Below are 22888 nucleotides of genomic sequence, written 5' to 3'. Positions count from 1 at the left end.
TCCAGAGAAGCACTCGCTCCCCAACTGGTTGTTTGCGGTTCTTGCTGCCTGTAAGTTGATCAAAAGTTTATAACGAAATGCACAGTTCAATGTGAGATAGCTTTTTAGGGACAAGTCTCACAAAGAAATCCCTGGGTTTAGGGGTTCTGGTTAAATACAGGGGGAAAACACCCACTCTAGAGCAAAACGCGGATGGGTTTTGATAACCAAAACGTTGCTTCAAGCTCATCTCCAGCTTCTGCTGGCTCAAAACCATTTAAAGTCTTCCCAGCTCCTTACTCTCGGCGACCTTCCCTCCGCGGCGCTTAACAGACGGTCCCACGGACGGAGCGTTTCGGACGAGCGCCTCGTCCCACCCGCGGGCTGAAGTTTGCACGGGAAGCAGCCGGAGGATGCGCCCGGTTTCGGGGCTGCGGCTCGGTCCCTCCTCCCCACGCCGGTCCTGCCCCTCTCATCACATCCCCGGTAACTCCCGCCCCCCCCCCCCCGCGGTGCCAGGCGCCGGGATCCGCGCCTCCCCGCCCGGTTTCCGCGGCAACGGGAGAGCGGCACCCCCCGCCCCCGGGGCGCCGCCGGCCGCCCCCGCCGCCGCCCGGGCAGTGCGCAGGCTCGGCGCGGCGGGCTCGGCTCCGCACACCCCATCATGGCGCTGCGGCGGCCGGCTCTCCTCCTGCTCCTGCCCCTGCTCGGTGAGTCCCGGCCACCGGAGCCGTCTCGTCCCGGTCCGCCCGACGGTGACCGCGGGTCCCGAGGGACTCGCCGCGGCCGCGCACCGGGGATGGGGGATGCGCTGCCCCGGTCCCCGTCGCGGGTCGGGGAAAGGGAGGGGGGGGGGAAGATGCGCTGGCCCGGTCGCGGTCCCGGGGAAGCGGGGAGATGCGCTGGCCCGGCTCGGTAGCGGGGTGAGCGCGGGGAAGGATGCGCTGCCCCGAGCCTTGGCCCGGGGAGGGGAGGGATGCGCTGCCCGGACCCCGGGGGGGGCTGAGACAGGACGGGACGCGACGAGGGCTCCGGGGGGCAGCCCCGGCGGCCGCAGCAGGGACTCGCCGGCTCCCCCGGCGAGTAGGGGGGGTGTGCTGTAGGGGGGGGGTGTGTGTGTGTGTGTGGACATACACACAAGAGAAGGGGAAAAGCGGCTCAAAATCCCAGCTCAGCAAGGAGCGGGTCCAGGGCTGAGGGTGCCAGGAATGTGCAGCCTCGGCAGGCAGGCAGGGCGGACACTAGTGCCTATTCACGACCAGGCACAGGCACCTATTGTTCCGGGGGCCCCACATGAATGTTTGCAGTTTTAATTGCAAAAACATTTGCTAATTCCGCTCAGGACTGAATTTGGGCTCATTTGTTGTCTGGCTATTAATAGTGCGGGGGGGGGATAAGGAGGGGGACAGCAGCCGGTGGGCTTGCATTGCCCTCCCCCAACCTGCCCAGACTGCAGAAGGAGAAAATGGGATGGAAGGGGGTTAGGGTGACGACCAGCAACTGATTACTAAAATACACGGGGCTGCACACGCCTGCACGTGTGTACAGACACACAAATAACTGGTTTGGGTCAACTCAAGAAGTGTATTGAAACATTTCAAGAAGTTTATCTAAGGACAAAACGATTCTCCAATGACTCCAGATACCTTGCAGAGCGGTTTTGGGCCTCAAATAAAGTGAGATTTGGGCACTATTTACCAAAAAAAGTAAGTGGAGGGTGAGAAGATGACTCTGACACCTCTGTGATGAGGAGACGGTTGTCACGCGCTCCAGGGTCTGTTGTTCGCTCGCTTTACTGTGGTTTGTAGCAGAAACAGTTTCAGGAGGAGAAATTGGGAGTGGCTAATCCTGGAGCATCGCATAGTCTTCCAGGTGCTAGCTCTGGATTCAGATGCTCCCTTTGAATGAGAAAAAATGACAGGTTTAACACAACTTCCCCTTACAGTTGGGCTGCAAGGTAGCAAAGTACTCCATTTCCTTCCTCTTACATGAGCAGTGCCTCAGTGTCCTGTTGAATCTGGCCTAAAAGATAGCAAGACTGGAGACGAACTACAGATATTTCTGCATTTCTTTAGACAGACAAAAGTTGCCAAAACCCACTAGTTTTGCACCTCTGAGAGCATTTATCTGGTGAGTAAATCAAGTAGTAACTGGGTTTATTCTCTATTTAAATACAAAGGGTTATGGCCAAATCAAAATGCTTCATCCTGTACTGATTCCCAGCTGTTTTCAAATTTGGGGTCATAAGCCCAGAAGAGTGGGCAGAAGCGAGGCTGAAAATAAAAGTTTGTTGTGCATCCCGCTAAGTTAAGGTTACGCTGTCAGCGGTACATAAAATTAAACATGTCCCGAAGCCTGCAGGGTTGGTGCTGGATAGTGGGATAGAAGTGAGACCCTAAGGATGCACTTGATGCCAACTGATTACTTCGGGGAGGGGGGGGAAGAGAAAAAGAAAGGGCAAAAAAGGAGGCTGACAAAGCTAATGAGATGCTGAGATCCCACGCTGCAAAACTCTGACCTGTACGCTTTAGACTACATGGTGCTGCTTAGACGGTAAGCGCTGCGGGGCAGAGATGGCCTCCTCCTGCAGTTATTGCCAACATGGACCCTACTCTTGATCACGGCCTTAAAACATTGCCATGAAAGAGGAGCCAGTGAAGCATGGAGTGTTCAGCGCAAAACCAGCTCTAGGCACTAAAAGCATCTAAAGATTCTGCACATCAGGGAAATGCCACGGTCATAATAATGCTAGCGGAAGTTATTGGCGTCAGTGATGAGAAGTGGGGCTTACAGTTGACATCAGTGTTATTTCTTACCTTGAGGTCTCTGTTGCAAACTTCCCCGTGGAAACAGACATTTGGATTTTGAGGATTTCACATGAAAAAAAAAATCCAGCTCTCCAGAGCCGTGGAGACCTCCCCAAAACTCTCAAGTATTTCCTGTTGAAAATAAAACATGTCGATACCTTCTAGTCCTTGATGGGGAGATATGGCAAGTCCATTTCAGTTTTAAAGCTCAATGTCTTCAAGTCTCCCTTTGATTTAATTCTGAGGTTTTGGTAATATGTTGAATTTTGCAAAAGGCTTTTCAGAATCTACAGAGTAGAAGTTCTGATTTCCTTTTTCTTTTTTTAACATATATATGAAGTCCATCTGTCCCAGCCACCAGCAACTGTTCTGAGTCAGCTGTCAGTGCCAAAAAATCACTCGGTGGAAATGTTGTTAGCTCTACGGCAGTTAGGATACGTTGCTTGTTGGTATTTTCTGATGGGAAGTTATTTGCAGTATTGCTTTCTTTTCAACAGGCAGTAAAAAATTCGGGACAAACAGCTTTGAGAGCCATGCCAAAAATCAGACGCTTAATAACATCTTCAAAAAAATTCTTAGGAAGGGCTTGGTGTTCTTATTTGAGTAAGCAATATCTGGCATCACCACCAAAGAGTAGTTGGATGCACATCGACTTTACAGCTGTTGACAAAAAAACGTGACACCAGCACATTCCCTCTTGCTCCGAATACTTCTGAGAATTACTTGGTTACTGAAGCACAAGTAGATTTAAAGAGTAAAATGTGTTTTCTTTAGTGAGGAGAAAGAGCTGTGGACTGAGATGTTGCTCTGATCGTGAACTAAGGTTCTTTTACTGACCTGTTTATTTTCCTTGTACAAGTTGAATTCTGGGTCTCTTGGCCCGCTGCAACTGTTTTTCAATTATCTGTCCACACGCTGAGGATTTGCACCAGGAGCGCACGTTGAGTTGCCAGAAAATCACCTAAACAAGTAAATAAAGCGGAATGAGCTTCTGCATTTAGCCTCACAAGCAAGGACAAAAGCTGCTCTACATAACAGCTGTGGGTGGGCCTGGTTTCTGAGCCTCCTGCCCCGAACTTTGGCCATCTCCAAAGGGTAAGACATTGATTAGCCCCCCACTTGCTCCTGTTTTCCTTGCAGCTTACTTGGATTATTATTTAAGTTTCTCTTGCAAATTGCACCCGCTGCTTTATCATCCTTTGCGATGAGTGTTTCTGTGTTGAAGCAGAACCGGCCTCCCAGTTGTATATTTAGAGCTAATGCTTCACAGTTGATTGCATCAAGCCCTGATGATCCGGAGAAGGTTCGTGAACTCCTTACAGATCAGGCCTGAAGTGGTGGGAGGGAATTAGCAAGGGGAAAATTTCCACAGACCAACAGGATCCTGAGTCCTCAAGAGTCCTTTTCTGCAAAACACGAGCGTGTATTGCAAACGCGCCGCTCAACAAGATAAAACAACTACTCTCTGCATAAAAGCTGGTGGCCTGCTTTGAAACTGCCATTTATATAAAAAGATATTAATTCAAGATATAAAATTAATTAGGATAATTACATTCTCCATCTGGCTTCTCTATCAACTGGAATATGAACTGCATCATCTTTTTCCAATTGATAAGGGCTGTTTGCCTTTCCTCTGAACCCCTAGGGAGTATCACTTTTTTTTATGAGACACAGGATCAAAACCAAATTCAACCACTAAACATCAGTTCCATGTAGTGGAGGAGTAAGGGCGGGTGCCGTGCTACAAACCCCATTCCTTTGCTGAGTCAGGACACGGCCTAAGAACCAGTTAATGGCTTTAATTGCACTAATGAATGTTCTAGACACAGTTTTAATTTTTACCCAAAGGGTCTGGATTGCTGTTTGGGTGCAGTTCTGTCAATAGCTGTACTTGGGGCAGAGGAAATACCTGCTGGGTTGCAGTTCTCAAACTCCCAGGCTGGAAATGAGAGTTTTCAGTTTCAGAAAAAATAAACAATAATATAAAAACTGGACTTTTTTTTTTTTGGCTGGAAAGCTCAGATCTCTGTCTGCTTATGACCCTTCAGAGTGCTAACACTCACAGTATTAACTTCAGATTAGAGGTATTGTTTGGAGAGTTTAATTCTCTTTCTAGAGACCTACCAGCAAAAAAGTAGGGGAACAGGACAGCAAGGTGCTCCATGGACTTCACCAGAACTTTGGTCTCAAGGACAACCAAGTCCTCACAAACTTCTGCTTCTCATTTTAGATAAGCAGAGGTCAAGCAGGCTTCCTTTGGGGATAAATGTTGAAGGAGGCATATATTAAAGATGTTTCCTGCACAAGAATGGCCAGCTGAGGTTCTGTTATCACTTCTTCCTCGGCAGGCGCTAACTTTGATTGCCTGGCTGCATTTCATACTGTAAGAAAGCTTTGTGTGACTCCTGTGCAGAAGTTCAGCTGTCTAACACACAGCTTGGAAGTGCAAAACCAGGACAGCTGCATAATTGAGCTGGTGCCCAGTTCTTATTAGAGCAGCATCCTAAGCCAGGCTTGCAAATTTCTTAGAAAAAACACTAATATAATAGAATTACAGAATGGTTTGGGTTGGAAGGGACCTGAAAGCCCATCTAGTCCAACCCCCCTGCCACGGGCAGGGACACCCTCCACTAGCCCAGGTTGCCCAAAGCCCCATCCAACCTGGTCTTAAACACTGCCAGGGAGGGGCCATCCACAGCTTCCCTGGGCAACCTAACATGCAAGAAGCAGGGTCTAGAGAGGGTGTTCCTCTGCAGTTCTTCACTGTCTTGTCAAAGACAGTCAAAGCTCCTTCTCTGCTGCGTTGAGTACTGAAGGAAATGGCTTTCGGTGCAGGCTCTAAACAGACAACCGGCGGAGAAAAGAGCAGCAGATGCAGAAGCAAAATTTGTAACTGGGAGTTGGCAAAAAAAAAAAAATCTCCAATTTCCTCTGCTCCTGAGAGCACAGTTGAGTAGGATTCCCATGAACTCACTTGCAGACTGCTGAGAGCCATCAAATGGAAGCCCAGTCAACACTGGGCTGGCATTAACTAATTAAAAAAGAAAACCAGCCACATACATGCTGTAACCTGACAGCCCACAGGTACTTGAGATAAGCTCAAAAAATTAATGGGAATTGTTCTGTCATGCAAGAATCACTTGTCAGTATAAATAATATAATGTATTGGGTTATGTAGTGCCCCTCGTGGGATGGAGCACAGGGCTTAACAGAGAGTCAGTTACAAGGGGAAATGAAGGTTTCAGTGCAGCAATAGATGAAGTAGATTAAATTAAATTGTGTTCAGATAATGCTCAAGGTTTTCTTTTTTTTTTTTTTAAAGTCATAAATCCCAGGGATTTCAGAGTTAAAGCCAGAACACACTCTAACATACTCCCATCAATGTACCTGATTATTACAACACAAATGTAAGATCAGTGAGTTTTTAAGAGTCCTCTTAATTCATTCGGGCACAGCTGGCTCATTTGAAGACATTGAGCTTTAAAACTACAGCGTGCCAGGGACTACTTAGATCTTTGACACGTGGCTAAAAGGTACCAGTTGACATTGTTCAGGAGTATTTCAAGATTTTTAATCGCACTATTAAAAATATATTTTGGTGGCCTAGGTAAGATTTTCTGCTGAGCTGGAGAAATCTACTAAAATCTAAGGGGATTTGTTCCGTTACTAGGCTGTGTTTCTAACACCCACAGCCTCTTCCAAAAATCCATGCCTTAATAAACTTTGGGGCAATTCCTTCTGTAAGCGGCCAGCATTTTACAGGTAGGATGTAAATTGGGCGCTTTGTTTTAGGCTCTGCTTTGGAGGGTGGAAGTATAATACTTCTAAAAATTCAGGTCCAGTGAAAGTATCTGATTTCCCTGCTCACTCCCCCACCTGAGACGCCTAATTCACTTGCCACTTTTGACAGTCTTGTCCAGCACGTCTCAAGATGTATAACCATCAAGTCCTTCAATGGTTGCTGAAGGAGCCTGTAATATTTTACTTATCCAAAGTCAGTCAGAATTTTGGTTTCATTAGCAATAAGGAATAAGATGGGCAAACAACGCCGTGAAGGAGAGCTGTTTTGAGAAACGAAGCTTACCTTTTAACAGGGTCAGCAGGGCTCTGCACAGCAGTCCTGCTTTTCATTCCCAGTAGAATGGTTCCTGCCACTTTACATCTCTCCGGGGTGGCTGCGTGCTCTCTCAGACCTTCTGAAGTGGAATCAGTTGCACAGCTGAGGACTTAATGATTTTGTCTGCACATAGATGTACGAGTCTCTGCTTGATCTTTTAAGCCAAGATCAGTCATGGAGACAATATTTTTGTTTTGCTAGGATGCCATCCTTGGAAAACAAAGACTTTAACAGATGTTACTGCTTTTACCTGCATTACAGTAGCATGTACGGCTTCTGTGCACGGATCGGTGTCTGTCTTTGCTAGGCACTGTCCAAAAAAAAAAAAAAAAAAGGAAAAGAAAGAACTCACTATACCAATTTGTGTCCTCACTCAATGAAAGCTACCCAAAGGACTAATTCATCGTGCTGTCAGGCTGCCATAGAGATGAGGAGCATTCCTTAGAGTATGGGATGATAACGGCTGTACGAGCAGCCCTTGAATCACAGCCGTGGAAAGAACCGAGTGTCCGAGCAAGGCAGCATCTACCACGCACCCGGAGGATCCATTAAGGACATTGCTGCCTGCTAACGGACTTCCTCCTGGGGCGCTCTGGCTGCTAACACTCTCTTGAATGATTTCCGGGAGCTTACACAGTTAACAGCAGGGAAGGTGTTGCAAAGTTCTGCAGTTTTTTGCTGCTCCTGTAAAATAGCTTTTATCCCCTCAAAGGATCTTATCAACAGCTATTTTTAATACACACTTAAATCTTTGCTTTAATCTTTTCCTTCTGCATTGATCTCTGCAAAAGCCCAAAGATAAATATTTCTTTATACCCACCATGTTGTTTGGAGTTAGTTATTTTTAGAGGCTGGAAAACACCCGCTCTGTAGTAGGGAGGTCCTGTGTATCAGTAACATACTTTAGAAGGGGAAGTCCCACCTCTGCGCACATCAGCAACTTGTACCTCTGGACCAGCCCTGACTTCCTCGGCCGGTGTGAGTGCCCCGTCCTTGGAAGAGTGGGTTGTTTTTGTTGAGGTGTTTAGATACCAACCACCAAGGTGGAAGGAGTAATACGCAACCCTCTGTTAGCGTGAATTATCTGTGCTTTGCTGACAGGACTGGATACACACGCCATGAAACGACCATGGAACTCCCTGTTGATCTTGTAGCTCCTACAGCAGAGGGGGTGCTGGTTTGTTCCCCCTCTTTGGTCTTAGCTGCTCTGCTGAGATTTGAACGTAGTGTACATTGATGGGGCTGGTCTGATTTCTCAGGGAGCAAGGAGACAATGGCTTATCTCATTTCTTGTGCAGGAACAAATAGCTATTAGTTGGCTACAGCTTGGTCAGTGCTGATGGAGTTGCCTTTGAACTGGCGATCTGGAGATGAAAGGCAGAGCGCCTTGTAATCGCCTCCCGAGTGTCACGGGTTCTCCCTCAAGCAGAACTGGCTATTTGAGTTGGTAAGCATCCTTATGTATCTGGTGTTTTCCCTTCATTTTGGCCAGTTTTCAACATCCCATAAATAACAGGGCTGTGCAGAGCTCTGCCTGCCAAAGCTGTCTTGTGCGTGCTGGAGGGGAGGTTAAACCAGGTGCTAACTTCTTTCTTCTTCCATCAAAAATCCTCTGATGGGCCTGGCCAACAAACAGCTGTCCTCACCCACAGGCACTGCATGCTCTCCCACAAAACAGGGCAAGATAAGCCCTTTGAAGTCTGCCTTTGGGCTGGCAGCAGCTTCTAAGGCACTCCGGTGCCCCCCTCTCCCGATTGCCAACTGCGCCTTGAGTTCTCCAAGTCAACAGCTGAGCTACAATCAGGGCTGATAAGTCTGCAGCGCTGGACTGCTGGGGCTTTGCCAGGGGACAGAGGGGACTCCAGATTCCAGTTCATTTGCAGAGCTCAGTGAGCACGGGAGGACTCGGAGGCTTTTCTCCCCCGCCCCCAATGCTGCGCCGAGGCGTGCTCATTGCCCGCCAGCAGCCCGCTGTTGGTCAACAATAGCGATTGTTCTCCTTGCCTGGGGAGGCTCCGGGTGTTCTGCTGCAGGCTCCTCCAGCCTCCTCTTTCTGCAAATATTTGGAACAGATCCCGTTTGGCCATTTTGACAGTTTGACTCAGCTATTAAATGACAAAGGCAAGCTGGACTCAGGTTCACCATGATAACAAGTAGCTCTGTGAAGAGAGGAGATGCAGCAGCAGGCTCTGGGAGAAGCGCAGAGGATGCGCAGTGACCCGGCCTCAACTGTTAGAGCTGGAGCTGGGTTTCGTGCAGCAGTTCTGCCCGCAGCATGTAAGGGGATCCCTAACCTTCTTGGCTGTAACACTGCACAGTCTCAAGGACAGCGTGGTTTTGGAACTTCTTGTGCTCTAGTGACAAACATGTCATAATTGTGGCTACTTAAATATTTCCCAAGAGCTTTTCAATTCCTGGCTCATCCTCGGTCACTTCTGAGACACACGGGCCATACATCTCACATCTGTCACTCAACGCGTTCTGGACATGAGGCAAAGTCTTTCTTTGCTACAAAGACTTCCCTCTTTTCCTCCCTCCCTAGTTTCCTTTTGTATCTGTGTCCCTCATTGAGAAGCAGTAGCTCCTTCAAAGAAATGCGAGGGAACCCATTTGCAAAATTTACAGCTGCTTCCCGAGGCTTGAGCGTCCTCCTCTTTAACAGCAAGCTGTTAAGCATGTTCTTAAGTGGGAAGATAAGTGGTGCTACGATCCTTTCATCTTCTGACTCAGAGCAGGCTGGAGATAACTGATAAGGGGATGACAGCAAGGAAGACGCATAGGCACCTTTGGATTTAATTCCTACTTTGCAAGGCAGTCTTTAAAGCACATCTCTGGTGGGAACACAGGCTGGTAAAATAAAGCTGGTCCTTCCTTTCTCAGCATATGTCTTTTCCTCATGTCTCTGAGGCAGATCCTCTGTCTGTGCCAACAGAGCCAGTGCAGCAGAGTGAGCTAGGTTCTCCGTTTCAGAGCCCTCCTTCTGGTGCTGACATTCGAGGGACTTGGCTTGAGATGTCTCTAGACACTGTTTTGGCTGGTGATTTCATTTCCACATTTCTTTTTTTACAGCAGTCCTTTACAGATTTGAGCTGTACTTTAAACAGGGATGCATTTGCGGTATGGGAACAGCAGTCTTGCACACGATGGGCAAAGATGCATTCCTCTGCACTGAGGCTGTAAGAGAGCACACATCAGCGACAGCTTCACGTGGGTGGGAGTCTTCAGACCACTCTTTTAACAGACACTGCATTCAGTTCCAGAATTCCTGGTTTAGTCCCCTCGTCTGCTGGCTGAAACAGGTGGCAAGCACATGCCTGTAAGGGTCTTTATTGGGGGTGGTCTTCAACGTCAGCTGTATCCAGCCCGCATTCCAGCTGAGTCCCTGTACCTCATCTTCTGGCCTAGCTGGCTCGGGGCCATCCAGCCCAGAGGTTCCTAACCACGGTACACGTGCTGCTTGTGGAAAACAAACCACTTGGAAGCAGCATGTCTGTAGCCCCGAGCCTGTGCCAGCCTGCTGCATTTTCCTCCAAGGAAACAGGCTACAAACCTTCCCATAGCAAACTTCTGTTTATCTGCCTGGCAAGCCTCCCCTCTGCTTTATCTGGGGAGCTGAGCGGTGCTGGCTTTTCCACCCTAGAGCTCTTGCATCACAGCCCAAAGTGTGAACAGAGGCTGCAGCCTCCCTCTCAAATCGGCCCCCAGTGTCTCTGCACCTCGCTGTTACTCAGCACTTTTCACTGACAGGGAATTAAGTAGGATTTCTAGGTCATTGTGGGCCTGTCAGGAGGAATCGTCTCCTGTAGACCTCATTACCAAGGCTCTTTCTGCAATGCCAGACTTCAGAACAATTGCAGCCTGGTTCCCTAAACACTGACTAATGAGACAGAGCTGTTAGCAGCAGTTTGCAAAATAAAGGCTGTTTCTGCCTGAGACAGAATAAAGCCAGACTGGATTTTCTTAGCTGTCTCTCACACAGAAGGTATTTCAAAGGACCCTTATTAAAATAATGAGCTAGATGTTGCTCTTGTGTTGGCTGCATAGGGCCAGTGCTTGATTCTAGTGCCAGGTGCTTCCCCAAAGCCGTGACTTCAAGTAACTCATGTTCAAGTGACCTATAAACCTCTCCAGCTCCTTTCACACTGCTGCCCCCTTGGTGGCAAGGTATCTGGAGCATTTACCTGAGCTGCTGTGGCTTTGTCCTGCTCTGACAGCGACTTGGTGCCTCACGGTGAACAAGCTGCTTGTAGTTTTCGGTGATCTCCATTTCCTTGGGTGCCATCGGAAGGTGTTCTTTGATCTCTGGGCGGTAGCAAAGCTTGCTCAGCATTCACCTGCATGGCTGTGGAAAGGTAAGGGATCCAGCATCCGAGCAGGTTGGACTGCCCAGAGGACTTCTTTGTACGGCCGCTTTTGAAAGGAGCTGGATGTTTGCAGATTGTTGATAGGAGCTAGGTGAGATTTCTGCTTGTCCCTGGATGCTAAGCAGAAAGGACATAGCCCCCACTTGAGCAGTCCGGGGCCAGGTAACTTCTGTTGATGTTCCTGTAACGAGATTTTTCATCGTACCTCTCTTCCTGTTGTCAGAAGGGCCTGGATTAAAGGTGACCCCTGAAGCATGATGGGATGGGTCTGACTGCCTCTGGCTGGAGCAGGCACAGGAGAGCTGGGGATTATTGCTTGGCCAGTTTGCAGGTTTGTTTGAAGTGGTGCTTTGATGTGGCAATGGGAGTTGATGGAAGGTAAATGGTGTCTAGACAGGTTTTTCTCACTCACTGTTGTTGTCTCTGAAGCAGCAGAAGCAGTGCCAAACAGGCTGAATGGCTCCAGGATGCGAGAAGCAGAGCTATTTCTAGAAAGACGGAACAATGGCTCTTCAGGAGAATCCAAGCCAGCTCTCCCTGAACCCTTGTCAAACCTCCTGCAGGTGAAACTGCTCCTCTCTGTGCCCTGTGCACTGCCTGGATCAGTTAATTGCAGCTAGATGCTGCTGAGAGAGAGCAAGGGGGAGTCCAAGAGGTGGCTGGTGTGTTTCCAGGTGAGCTGGCATGGCAGAGAGGTACAGGAGAGGCCCGTTAACCAGTGCTCTGGCTGGCAGGGTTGGAAACCCAGGAGGTCAGTCAATTTTGGCAGCATTTGGAGAACCATCAGGCTGGCTCCAACATCAGCGTGCTGAGAAAAGTCTTCCTCAGTTTGGCTAGCTGGATGCTGCCAGGATTTGCCCAGCAGAGCTGGCCTGCATGGCCAGTAACAACTGTAGCCAGTGGTTCAGCTACACTGGGAGGGAAAGAAAAAGCAGGCGGTGATCTAGAGAGACTTGTTGCTGGCTGGCAAGCTGTGCTCTCAGCGCTGTCTTGGCTCTGATGTGCCATCTCCCCGAGGGTGTTTGGGAGGGGAAGTGGAGACTGTATTCAAATGCCTATTGTCTGTCCTTCAGCTGGGAGCAGAGCCAGAAGAGAGAGAGGCTCTGGCAGCATCTGATACAGGGGGCAGATGTTAGGGGAAACATACTCATCCGTAAAATGCTGTCGCTGGGATTTTCAGAGGAGCCTCAAAGGTTAAGTGCTCGTGTGTGGGAATGTGTATGTGAAGGTCAAGAGAGAAATCCTGGGCTCCTGGGATTCCTGCTGGGCTTGGGGAAGCATTTTGAAGGTAGCTCTTGCCACTGGAGAAGCCTGCATGCAGCATCTGTGGGTTATCCAGGTGACTGCTGTTCTCGGCCCCATTTGTTCAAGCGTAGCTGAGGAGAAGGGCGAAGCCGCACAGTGCCAAATTTAATCTCGTGGGGGCCTTCAGAGGTGCGCGATCAAGTTCAGTCTGGCTCCCCTCTCCTGTAGCCAGCTGCCAACTTCTGCAAGCATGAGCTGAAAGCAGAGCATTTCCTGACCCTGCCTGTCCTCTCCCCTCACCCCTGCCAAAGTAGGGCTCGGCCACAGGTTTCAAGCAGAGCTGGAAACTTGGCACTGAGGCAAGGAGCAGAAAAGAGCCCAGCTTGCTCTTCTGTGTCCGGGTTGGCTTCTGTATTGCTGTGGGGAGTACAAATATGTTCCCAATCTGTTTGCTTCGCTGACGTGACTCCAAGACACACAGGCAACAGATACACTGACCAAGAAGGGGCCATTGTTAGAGGGATCTTCTTGAATGTGGCTCTGCTGTAACCAACCGACCGCTGCTGCTCTCCAGCACTGGTCTGGAGCCTTCGCTGTGCTTTATTCACAGGATCCAGAGGGCTCGATCCTCCGGGGTCCCCCAGCTTTAACTGCACGCTAGCACAGGCAAGCCAGGGGTTCATTCCTGGTTTACTCAATTCGTCCATCTATGTGCCCTGATCTGGCCTTTTGATTTACATGCCCATTCTGGCAGGCAGGTGTTCAATCAAGCAGTAGATAAAAGAAGTTACAAGCTTTGCTTCCCTGCGAACTGCCCCAAACATTCACTGACACATTGCTAATTGCACGTCGGCAGACAGCCTGAGCAGACAGATAGCTTGTCTGGAGGCTGAGCAGCAAGGAGCCGGGGGAAGGGAGTGATGGACTGATGGACAGGTTAGCATTTTGGCTAAGGAGGAATAAGGGCCCTGAGAGAACCAAAGAAGCAGAAGGGAGTTACCTCATTTGTTTCCAGCAGCCAAAGCAGGGTTGTCCTCTGAGAGGTATTTCCTTAAGCTTTATCCAGTCCGATTTTAGTTGCAACTTTAATGAACAATAAAAGCTTCCATGGTTTCCCTTGGAGGAACTGGAATGAATCCAAATAGATTTCAGTGCTGAGAAGCAGATCCTGTTATTAATGTCAGCCTAATCATTTCTATCTCCTCCCCACCTTTTTTTGCCATTCATACTCATAAAAAGCCCGCAGGCAGTTATCAAGTCCAGCCCACCCTCTTCTTTAGCAGCTTCTGAAAGAGCAGACCAGATTGCAGCCTCCCCTGGCTTTTGGGGGTCTGTGAGAGCATTTAATATGCCTGCACCGGGCTGGCGTGGGGACTGTCCCCCATGCCTCAGGAGAGACCTGGAGCAGGACATGTACACCCCAACGCTGGCAGGACAATGAGACAGAGCTAAGCTGAACTGGGGACCAGCACGTAGCCAGGAATGATCTTCCATGCAGAGCAGCAACCTTCCTGCTGCTGGGCCTGTGTCTCGCTGGGAAAAGGGCCTCTGACCAGGACTCAACTGGGAGCATTCGGCTGAGAAAATTCTCTGCTAAAAATAGCAGCAGATGATGTTTAAGGAGAAAAACAAGTCAGGGTCTGGGAGAAGTTAGTTCCCAGATATGTGGCTAATTCAACTCTCCCAGGACAAGTAATCTTTTAACCCCTCCATGCCAAGGCTCGATTCTGCTCTATTAAACAGGCTTGCCTTGGTCAGGATTCCAAGTTAGGACAAGCCAGAATGGCTTTCATCCTCACTCTTTGCTCTACAGTGGCATTACTTTCCTCCCTCTTCCCCTGCTCATTTATGCCAGCATATTCCTAATAGTGCTCTGTGTCAAGCTTTTCATCTTTATCTGTCTGTGACTTCATTCCGGCTCCCTTTAATTCCCGATGTACTTCCTAAGAAAATAATCTCTATTGAACCCTGCAGCGCAACTCCCTCTGCAGGTTTGCAGCCTACGCTCAGGCTGATGTTAACAAGGTAAGTCTTTTCAGATCTGTTCGGGTGATTCAGGAATGCCCCTAGAACAATATTCCCCCAACTCACATGTCTTCAGGCCTGCACGTGGCTCGGGCAGCTTTCTACTGAATGCCTTTTTCCCTTGTAGATCTGCATCCTTTGTTCTGACAGATTCACTGCAAAGCTTCAAAGCTGCCTTACAGAAGACAGCCCCACCTCTCCAGCATGGAATGACGGCAGTAGTTTCACAGGCTCTTGGTCGCACGCTCATAGGCAGATGTGAACGTTCCCTTGGTGCCTACAGTCAGTCTCTTGCAATGTTCATTTGTACATGTTTTGTACAACGCATTAGCTAGACAATTGTGTTTTATACCCGAGGCTAGAATTATACACACAAAAAAGGACAAAAATGATACTGTAAAATTGGAAAAAACTTTCTTAAAAAGAGCTGTTTTCAGTCTTGTCATAAATGATTTCTCTGTGTGCTTGCTTATGCCCTCTCCCATTCCCTTCTCTAGCCTACTCTCAGCTCTTGGCTCTGATGACTACTACTCTCTTTCCCAACTCCCATTTTCCACAGGAAGATGACACGGTTGGTCTCTGATAAGCAGAACTTCAGATCCATGTTTTGTTGGTCAAGCTATAGGCTGGAGGAGAATGGAGGATCAAGAGATTAGAGTCACAGACAGAGAAATAGAGGATTATAGGCTAAAACCCTGCGAGTCTCTGTATTGATGGTTGGGACACAGCCAGACACTAAAGAGCATTGCAAAGCCTGGTGCTGATAGCATATCCGCTTATTTCCTGTCTTTGCATTTCAGGCAGCTTTTGATATATGTGTCCTCATCAAAAGCCAGGGTCAGGCAGGTACCGAGCATCCTAGCTCCTGTCGAAGTCAAATACCTGCTGAGATCAAGTCTGTGCGTTGGCTGGCGCTCAGCCTGGAAAACGTCACTTTGGCTTATGAGATTCTCAGCAATCCTTGAGTCAAATTCCCACACAAGACAAAAATAAAGGAACTTGCCCCTTTTCCCGTTACAGTTCATTCTGTCTCCCTGATCGTGGCCACAGATCCCTGCCATGTCTCGCTGACCTGACTCTGCCCTGGAGACTTCCCTTAGCATCTGCCTGCTGCAAGGAGAGCCCTGCCGGGAGGAAGGGAGAGGACGGGAGGAAGACCATTGCCCCTGGCTCTTAGCACAGTTATCTGCTGGTTCCCTCCCACTTTGCACTAATTTGGTATCAGCATCTGCCACTTTTGGGAGGAAGGGGACTTGCTGAAGTGAGAAAGAACGTAGGATGTGCCTGTATGGCAATTCTTGGGGCTGGCTAGGGAAACAATGGAAGGCAAGTGGGAATAGGCAGGAAGGGCTGGTTTCAAATCTGCCCTGTGCAAATATTCCCACTTCGGTGCTCACCATTTTTCTTCCTGGCCTTTACTTCTGCTGTTGCAAGACACTTTGATCTGGTGAACAGATCCCAGAATGGCATATCCACTGCCAGCTGAGACAGTGTTCCTTCCCTTTCTGTGACTTCCCATTCCTCAGTTTTTTCCCTCCCGTGAACTGGAACTGTACATCCTTACTGAATCGCAGGGGACACTGAATTTGAAGGGACTGAGGCTTATAAATGATAAATATACAGCACTTTAACAGATGAAAACGATCATGGGGAAACACTACATGTGAGAACCTCAGCAGACATCCAGGGGCCCAGGCAGTTGTATTCCTTGGGTTTTCATGCCCTAAAGCAGAGGTGGGGATGAGCTGACCTCCTGAGATCCCCTCGTGTCCCATTTTCTGCGAATGCACTAATGTTCATGGTCCGTATTGGCTGTGAGCCAGACCAGTTTGAAGATGTAATTATGCTGTCCGTTTGTTAATGAAAATGGCAAGAACAGCGCTCAGTACAATGTGACTGTTTTGATACGTTCCTAGCCAAGTGATCTGTAATTGTTTCCTTGTTGCCTTATTTCTCTTCTGGCTTTTGCCAAAGACTTGGTGCAGCTGTAATTAGAAGCTCTCCTGCCTAATGGCCTTCCCTCAGAACCACACAGCAAGGCCACCTGCCCCTGTTTTTTCCTCCTGGAGAATCAGCATGACATTGCAAGCCCAAAGCATCTGTGTAAGTAAGGGGCTTGACCTCAGAGGCCAGTAGCAAGGCAAAATAAATGATCTGGGCAGGACTTAATCCCCTGGTTAGTGGTATCTAATGCAGCGCAGAAGATTCAGGCCCTATTCCCTGTTGCTTACCCAAGGGAAATGAGACTTTCAGTTCAGCCTCACCTTTCTTTCTTGGGAAAGGAGAAGCAATTCAGGAATGCAAGGGCTGGTACTAACAGCCTCCTCTATGCACAGCTTTCCTGTTCATCTTTCCTTTCTGTTCTCTCTCCATTACCCTTCATCCTAGATTTTGAGGGGCAAATTCTAACTCCATCTTTTCTTTGAGCAGAAGATGGCCTGAAATTATATTACAGAAAGAGATGCAACCTGACATGCTGGAAACTCTCTAGCCCTTGCTGCTTCCATCTTAATCTCTTTTAAGTATTAGGTATTAGTCATCCACACAAGTATTGCTTCCTTCCCATCTTGCACGTACATTCAGTCCTTTCCAGGAGAAGAGCCAGAAACCAGGGTATGAGCTTGGAAAAACAGGAGAGCTAGGACCAGATCATGCACAGATTAAGATGTTGGGCAAGGCAAGTATGGCCACATCTGCAAAGTATTAAACGCCTGCCTTCTCCTTGATGTCAACAGCATTTAGATACCTTCGCGGAGCTGGCTCTTGGTCTCTCGAGCCATGTCTGTTCCGACGGGTGAAAAGCTGTTTCAATAAAACGGGCTAAGTGTGCTAGGCTCTTCAAGCTGGGAGCTTTCTCCCCAGGTTGCCAGCCATCGGCTCAGCTGTGGCTCTCTCCTAAAGCATCTGTGCTCCCTTAGGAGAGCAGAGCATGAGAACCTGCTAGGTCCAAGCTCAACATGTCCAGCCAAGAGCTTATGCTAAGACCATGAGTAAGCCTGAACTCCTCCTGTTCAGACAGCTCTGCAGCATGGCTCACGATGCCTCCTCCAAGCACGGGCCTAAGAATTTGCAGAGTGGGTGGCACACAAATCTGATCTTGAGAACAGGCTGTCTCATTTTTGTGAAGGTGCAGATATGCAGGGCCTCAATAGCTCATCTCTCAACACGCTGCAGTGCCACGAGCAAAACGGCAACCAAAGATTGTGAAATTCTTACCTCCAGAAGCCCTTGTCAGATGGTATTTGAGGCAGGGTGTCTGCAGCTGCATCCCAACGTGACAAAACCAAACTCTGGGAAACCATCAGAAAGCAGCGTGCGGTCTTCAATAGGCAACACCTACACTTCCCTCCCTGCATGGGAGAGAGGAGGAATGTTGGTCTGCAGAAGGAGGCTGCTTTGCAGTAAGGCTTTTGTCTTAAGAGGGCTCCATATCTCCTTGATAGCAACCTGTTTCACTGCCGAGTGTGGGTGCGTAGGCTGTGTGTATACCAGTGGCTTTGCTGTCTGACTAGGAGGTAGAACAGTAAATCCTCCTGTCCAAAAGGGGAAGGAAGGAAAAAAAAAAAAAAAAAAAAAAAGAAAGACTTGTGCATGGCCTGGATGCTAATGGGCCTTCTCTGCAGCAAATGCAGTCAGGTCTTTAAGGTCCCAGTTTAAATCCTGAGATTTAAACAGGTTAAGATTTTGTTCCAGAAGTGTATGTACTCTGTTCACACAGAGGCATCTCCTTACCTTCTCTAGTGGTGAGCAGGAAGACAGCGAATTCAGAGCAAAATCCAAAATTCTCACACCTTCAGATGAATGCAAATACGCAATGGTCTTCCACACAACTTTGTCCTGTGGGGCCCTGGTCCTGCTGAGACCACCTAAGACTCTCTTATTATCAGCATTTCAGAAGAAACGACTGCCATCAGCTATCTACCTAAGAGAAGAGAAAAGCAAAAGCTGGAACCATGTGGAATGCCAAACACTGCTCTGTAATGTTGCATTTGCCTTCTCTAGGTTAATTCTGCTTCACATTCCCTGCCCAGGCAGGCACATCTCCTCTGTAGGTGTCTATCAGAGAGTTGGCACCCCTTTAACTGAGCGGTACAAGCCATGCATCTAAAATAAGTCATGCTGTTTTATGATAGCTGGTGGGAAAAAAAAAAAAAAAAGCCTTACTAGCACAAGCAGCTATAAGAGCACAGAGGATTTATGACTGAGTGGGTTTTTTCCAGGGTGGGCTGGCCACAGTCTGGTGATGGCCTTTTTATAACTGTTATCAGCTCCCACACAGACCAGGTCCATCTGTTACTTAATTTGAACGGAGACACTCCTAAGCTTTTGTTCACTAATCTCTCACGGCACATCTACATTGTTCTCTAGCAGGGCAGCCCACCCGTGAGTCGGGCTTGGCTTGCTGATCTCAGGGAGGCGCCATGGAAAAATGGAATAAAAGAAAGGCAATGCAGCTCGCTCTGGTCCCTTGACCAGCACGGTCCACCTGCCTGCTCCCTTGTACCGGCTCGAGGGGGTTTTTAACCTGGAACTTACATGCCAGAGCAAACATACAGCCAGCTCCTTGGACTGGAGGCAAGGGTTGAAAGTTAAGACGGGGTACCACAAAGCAAAATCCTACTGACTACATCTAATGGCATAGGCTGGGTTTTTCAAACAGACCTATATGAACCGTCACTTAGAAAGACGCCTAAAAATGTAAATGAGGATCAATATAGGATGCCTAATTCCCACTGAAATTCAATAAGAATGAGGTATGCCATTCATTCCCTGCCCACACATTTATGCACCCTTTATAAATCCAGTCTTTATATATCACAAGTGCATTTAAGTCCCTTAAGCTATTCCCAAAACCCCAGCCAAGGGACACTTGGACGAAAAAACCTCCAAACACTTAGCAGAGCCAGAGCGGATTAGGCATTTTTTGGTATCTCATTCCTACGCCATGCCACGTTGCTGATATATCCTACAGCGCCTTGTCTACACTTGTCTTCAAGTTGCATTGTGGAATCGCAGTGAGGTGCACTGGGGATAGAGAGGAGGAAGGAGAAAGAGCCTGAAGCACTGAGAGACAAAAGGATGGATATTTCGAGGCGCAGATGGTCGGATGTTTCTGAAAGTTAGGGCTTATGGTGATTTCCTCAAAATAAGCTGAGGGCAGAAACCTGGCCTCCCTCTTCCTTGTCTTATCCCATCCAGCACTGCACGGCTTCCTCTCCTCTTCCTCTGGAGGTTTCTCATGCATTTAACAGTTAGCTTCCTCCCTGCCGCATACACACAACACTTGTAAGGCAGGGACAGTCCTGGGGTCAGCTGGGCTGCCCTTAACAACAGTGCTTGTCTCCTGCCTGCTGCTCTGATCATCTCCGCTCTGTCGTCCTTGTCACTGTTCCTTTCGCTGCAGCTCACAGCATTGAGGATGGACGCTGCAGGGGGCATCTCCAAACTGGCAGTCATAAACGTGCCGACACGCAGAGGGTTCGGCTAACGTGTTTCTAACACCTAACAATATATCACTCACTCTCACTCCGTAGTGCTCCTGCTACAGAGAGTAACCATCCAGAAAGCAAAGATGCTTAACAAGGCCTGTGGTTTATAGCGGCATTCCCACATGGCTTAGTTGCATTTTGACTTACAAATCAAGCAAAGGCTTAGTGATGGTGGGCACCTCAAGCAAGACGTATTTTTGTTGCTTTAGTGGGCAGGTGTTTAAATACAGCTGCATGTTTTTTGTACTGCTTGTGCCTGACAGTGCATTAACTAAAATTACTGTATCAGATAACTGCAATATCGGCAAAGAAGCGTTGAACGATACTGCAGCATAGACTGTTGGCAGCAACTTATTTGAACTGTTTCCATGTCATCTTTTTACCTTGCCTATAATACTTCAGGAATACTTCACCTCCTCTTCAAATTTCTGCCTAGAGGTTTTAAAAAGAGAAGAGGTTGGGATGGAAGGAGATGGAAGGTCAGGTTTTACCTTAAACCCTGTACAGAGATAGGAGATCTAACACAGTCTAGTTGTCTATAAAGCTTTTTTTTTTTTCCCTGAAACTATAGTTTTGGTGTAGCATTTTAAAATGATTCAGATAACATGACTCACAGTAACAAGCATGGGCTGGATCTCTGTAGCTGAAAGAAGTGCCATAAGAATATGTTATAGACTTCACTGCCTTGTCCTGGATTCTATTTTGGAGAACTGATGGCATTTGGGATTCAACCATATGTCTGGCTGAGGCTGTAGCACATACAGATCTGGTAGGTATTCGGAGATGTAGCACATACAGATCTGGTAGGTGCGTCTGTTGTGGCACGCACGCTGCTCTGGAAAGGAATGCACGTCTGTTCTCCAAACCCTGGGTGCTGAGGGCCTTTGAAGTGTTACGTAGCTTATTTGCACTGGGCTGAAAGAGGCCTAAAGGAACATCTTTGGAACTCTCCTTTTAAAAGGTGGCAGTCACCACTAATGATGATTTAATGTGCAAAACAAAGCAAGCCATAAGTGCAGTCACCAAAGAGACAACACTTGCCAACAGCAGGGAAAGGGGACAGCGTGGATGCCCAGGCTCCAGAACAGGAGAGCGCTAACAGCTGGGAAGCACTGGCTTGGTGCAGCTTCCTCCAGCCCCATGGAGACTGGTGAACAAGAGATACCCCAAAGTAATGCTAGTAAGAGCTGGAAAGGTGTTCTGCTCCTGCTTCGCAATCTGCATGGTCCCTTGGGGTTTTTGGTTTGCTCCCTGTATAGTTGTAGCCTGCTTGTTATTTAGAACATGCTACTTCCAGTATTCTTCTGCCACACGCAGAATAAATCTGTCTTAGCAGTGATTTAAGCAGCCACATTGATCTCTGCCCACAGCCAATACTCAGGACCTCTCACAGAGTCTCCAAGGCCTCAGCTTCTGTCTAAAATTTGTTGTCATCCTGCTTTTTGCCTGAGGGATAGACCTACGTCTCTTGTGTTTAGCGGATGGGAAAAAAACCCGCTGTGAACAATTTCCGAGAAATGAGATGGGGCTGGAGTTTGATGGAGTCCCACTGTCTTGGAACTAACGCTTCTAGAGTCACAACTCAGTTACTCAGAGTAACACCGCATTGGGGTATTACTATCTCCACCTTCAGCTGAGCCTATATTGTACCTCCAGTCTATGTACTGCAGTAGGACAGCTACCAGGCTATCTGCCTGGTGGGACACAATTTTTCTGAAAAAACCCATCTTGTCTAAGTAAGAACATTTAACAAAAACCAAACTGTTACGTCAAGTTTCTTTTAAGGAACAAGGAACCCTTTCCCTCCCCATCTTTAGCATTTCCAAAAGGAAGATTTATAGGATAGTACAGACCAGATGGACGCTGTGCAAGCTGTCATCTGCGATGCCACATCTCGAGATAAAGCTATTGTTTGTAGAAGTGGTTTTGTAGTGCAGTTCCCCTATGAAGGAGGGTGCTGCCTCTGAAGAAGGCAGAGCCTACCACTTTCCCCCTTTTGAAAACTGAGCCAAATGCATTATCAGAGCCACCTGTCCCAAGCAGGAAGCCAAACAGCATCTCCACAATTAAGCTGAGTGCTCAGGCCTGAGCCCTCAGGAAAAGCTCTCTTGGTTCCAGCAGCAGGAGCAATCAAGTGCCTCGTTTGCATGAAATGCCGTACACTATTCTTGAGAATGTGTCCAAAGATTTCAAAAGGATTTTCCCAAGATTGCTTCTTGTCTTCTGGCACCTAGCCACTTCTAATGCTCTAGGGTTTTGCTGGGATCAGTGAAATCTGTTTATGCTCATGGAAGAGGGAAGCAAGGATCGTAACCCCAGAGAGAACACCTGAAAGGATCAAAGGACGAACAGAGGGAAAGGAACTGGCTCTCCAAAGGAAAGCATAAGCAGACTGAAAGCAAAGTGCTCACTGCACTGTCCTGTTATTCATTTCAGCTCTGATACACAAGACTTCTCCCAAATAGCTACATTACAGTCCAGAGCACTGTCATCTTGGTTCAATATTGGATTTCTCCCAAATGCTGCATGAGTGTCTCCGAGTGCAGAAGGGGGAAGGGTGGAAAGGTCCTGCTAAGAGCACTTTTGGCTGGGCCAGCTATTAGTTTGCATCAGCCGGTGGCTTTTATATGAGTAACAATTATTTTGTACACAAAGGCAGCTTCTCAACCATGCCAAATTTCAGCTCTCCCCAGTGGTCTTTGGGGTATAAGCACCGAGAGCCAAGGCACCAAGGAAAGTCTCAGCATTTAACAAACATTGAGGGATAAGAATTGTCAGGCAACATTTGAAAAATGCTGAAAGGATTTTAGGTGTTCAAGGCCCTTGAGCTTTCAGTGGGAGTGACTTTGCAGCTCTTACGTA

At 48.1% G+C, this 22888-nt stretch overlaps 1 protein-coding gene and 1 long non-coding RNA gene across 2 annotated transcripts in view; one reads left to right on the top strand and one right to left on the bottom strand.

The window, feature by feature from the left end:
* Positions 1–508: 508 nt before the first annotated feature.
* The window catches only part of JAM3 (junctional adhesion molecule 3), a 31788-nt gene continuing 9408 nt past the window's right edge, over positions 509–22888 (top strand). Inside the window, exon 1 of the mRNA XM_075774468.1 lies at positions 509–689. Within this exon, the coding sequence (XP_075630583.1) occupies positions 644–689 (46 nt within the window). The 5' untranslated portion in view covers positions 509–643. The remainder of the gene's footprint in view (positions 690–22888) is intronic.
* On the bottom strand, positions 1555–18766 carry LOC142604894 (uncharacterized). Its single transcript, XR_012838742.1, has 9 exons — positions 18270–18766; positions 17754–17887; positions 14604–14895; positions 13513–13638; positions 6871–7213; positions 3932–4192; positions 3624–3747; positions 2796–2918; positions 1555–1877 (listed from the first exon to the last, which is right to left on the bottom strand). It is a non-coding gene; the product is annotated as an uncharacterized LOC142604894 (long non-coding RNA).

The sequence above is a fragment of the Balearica regulorum genome, chromosome 23 (genome assembly GCF_011004875.1).
Source record: "Balearica regulorum gibbericeps isolate bBalReg1 chromosome 23, bBalReg1.pri, whole genome shotgun sequence".
NCBI lineage: Eukaryota > Metazoa > Chordata > Aves > Gruiformes > Gruidae > Balearica > Balearica regulorum.
This window is presented reverse-complemented; position numbering and strand designations above follow the sequence as displayed.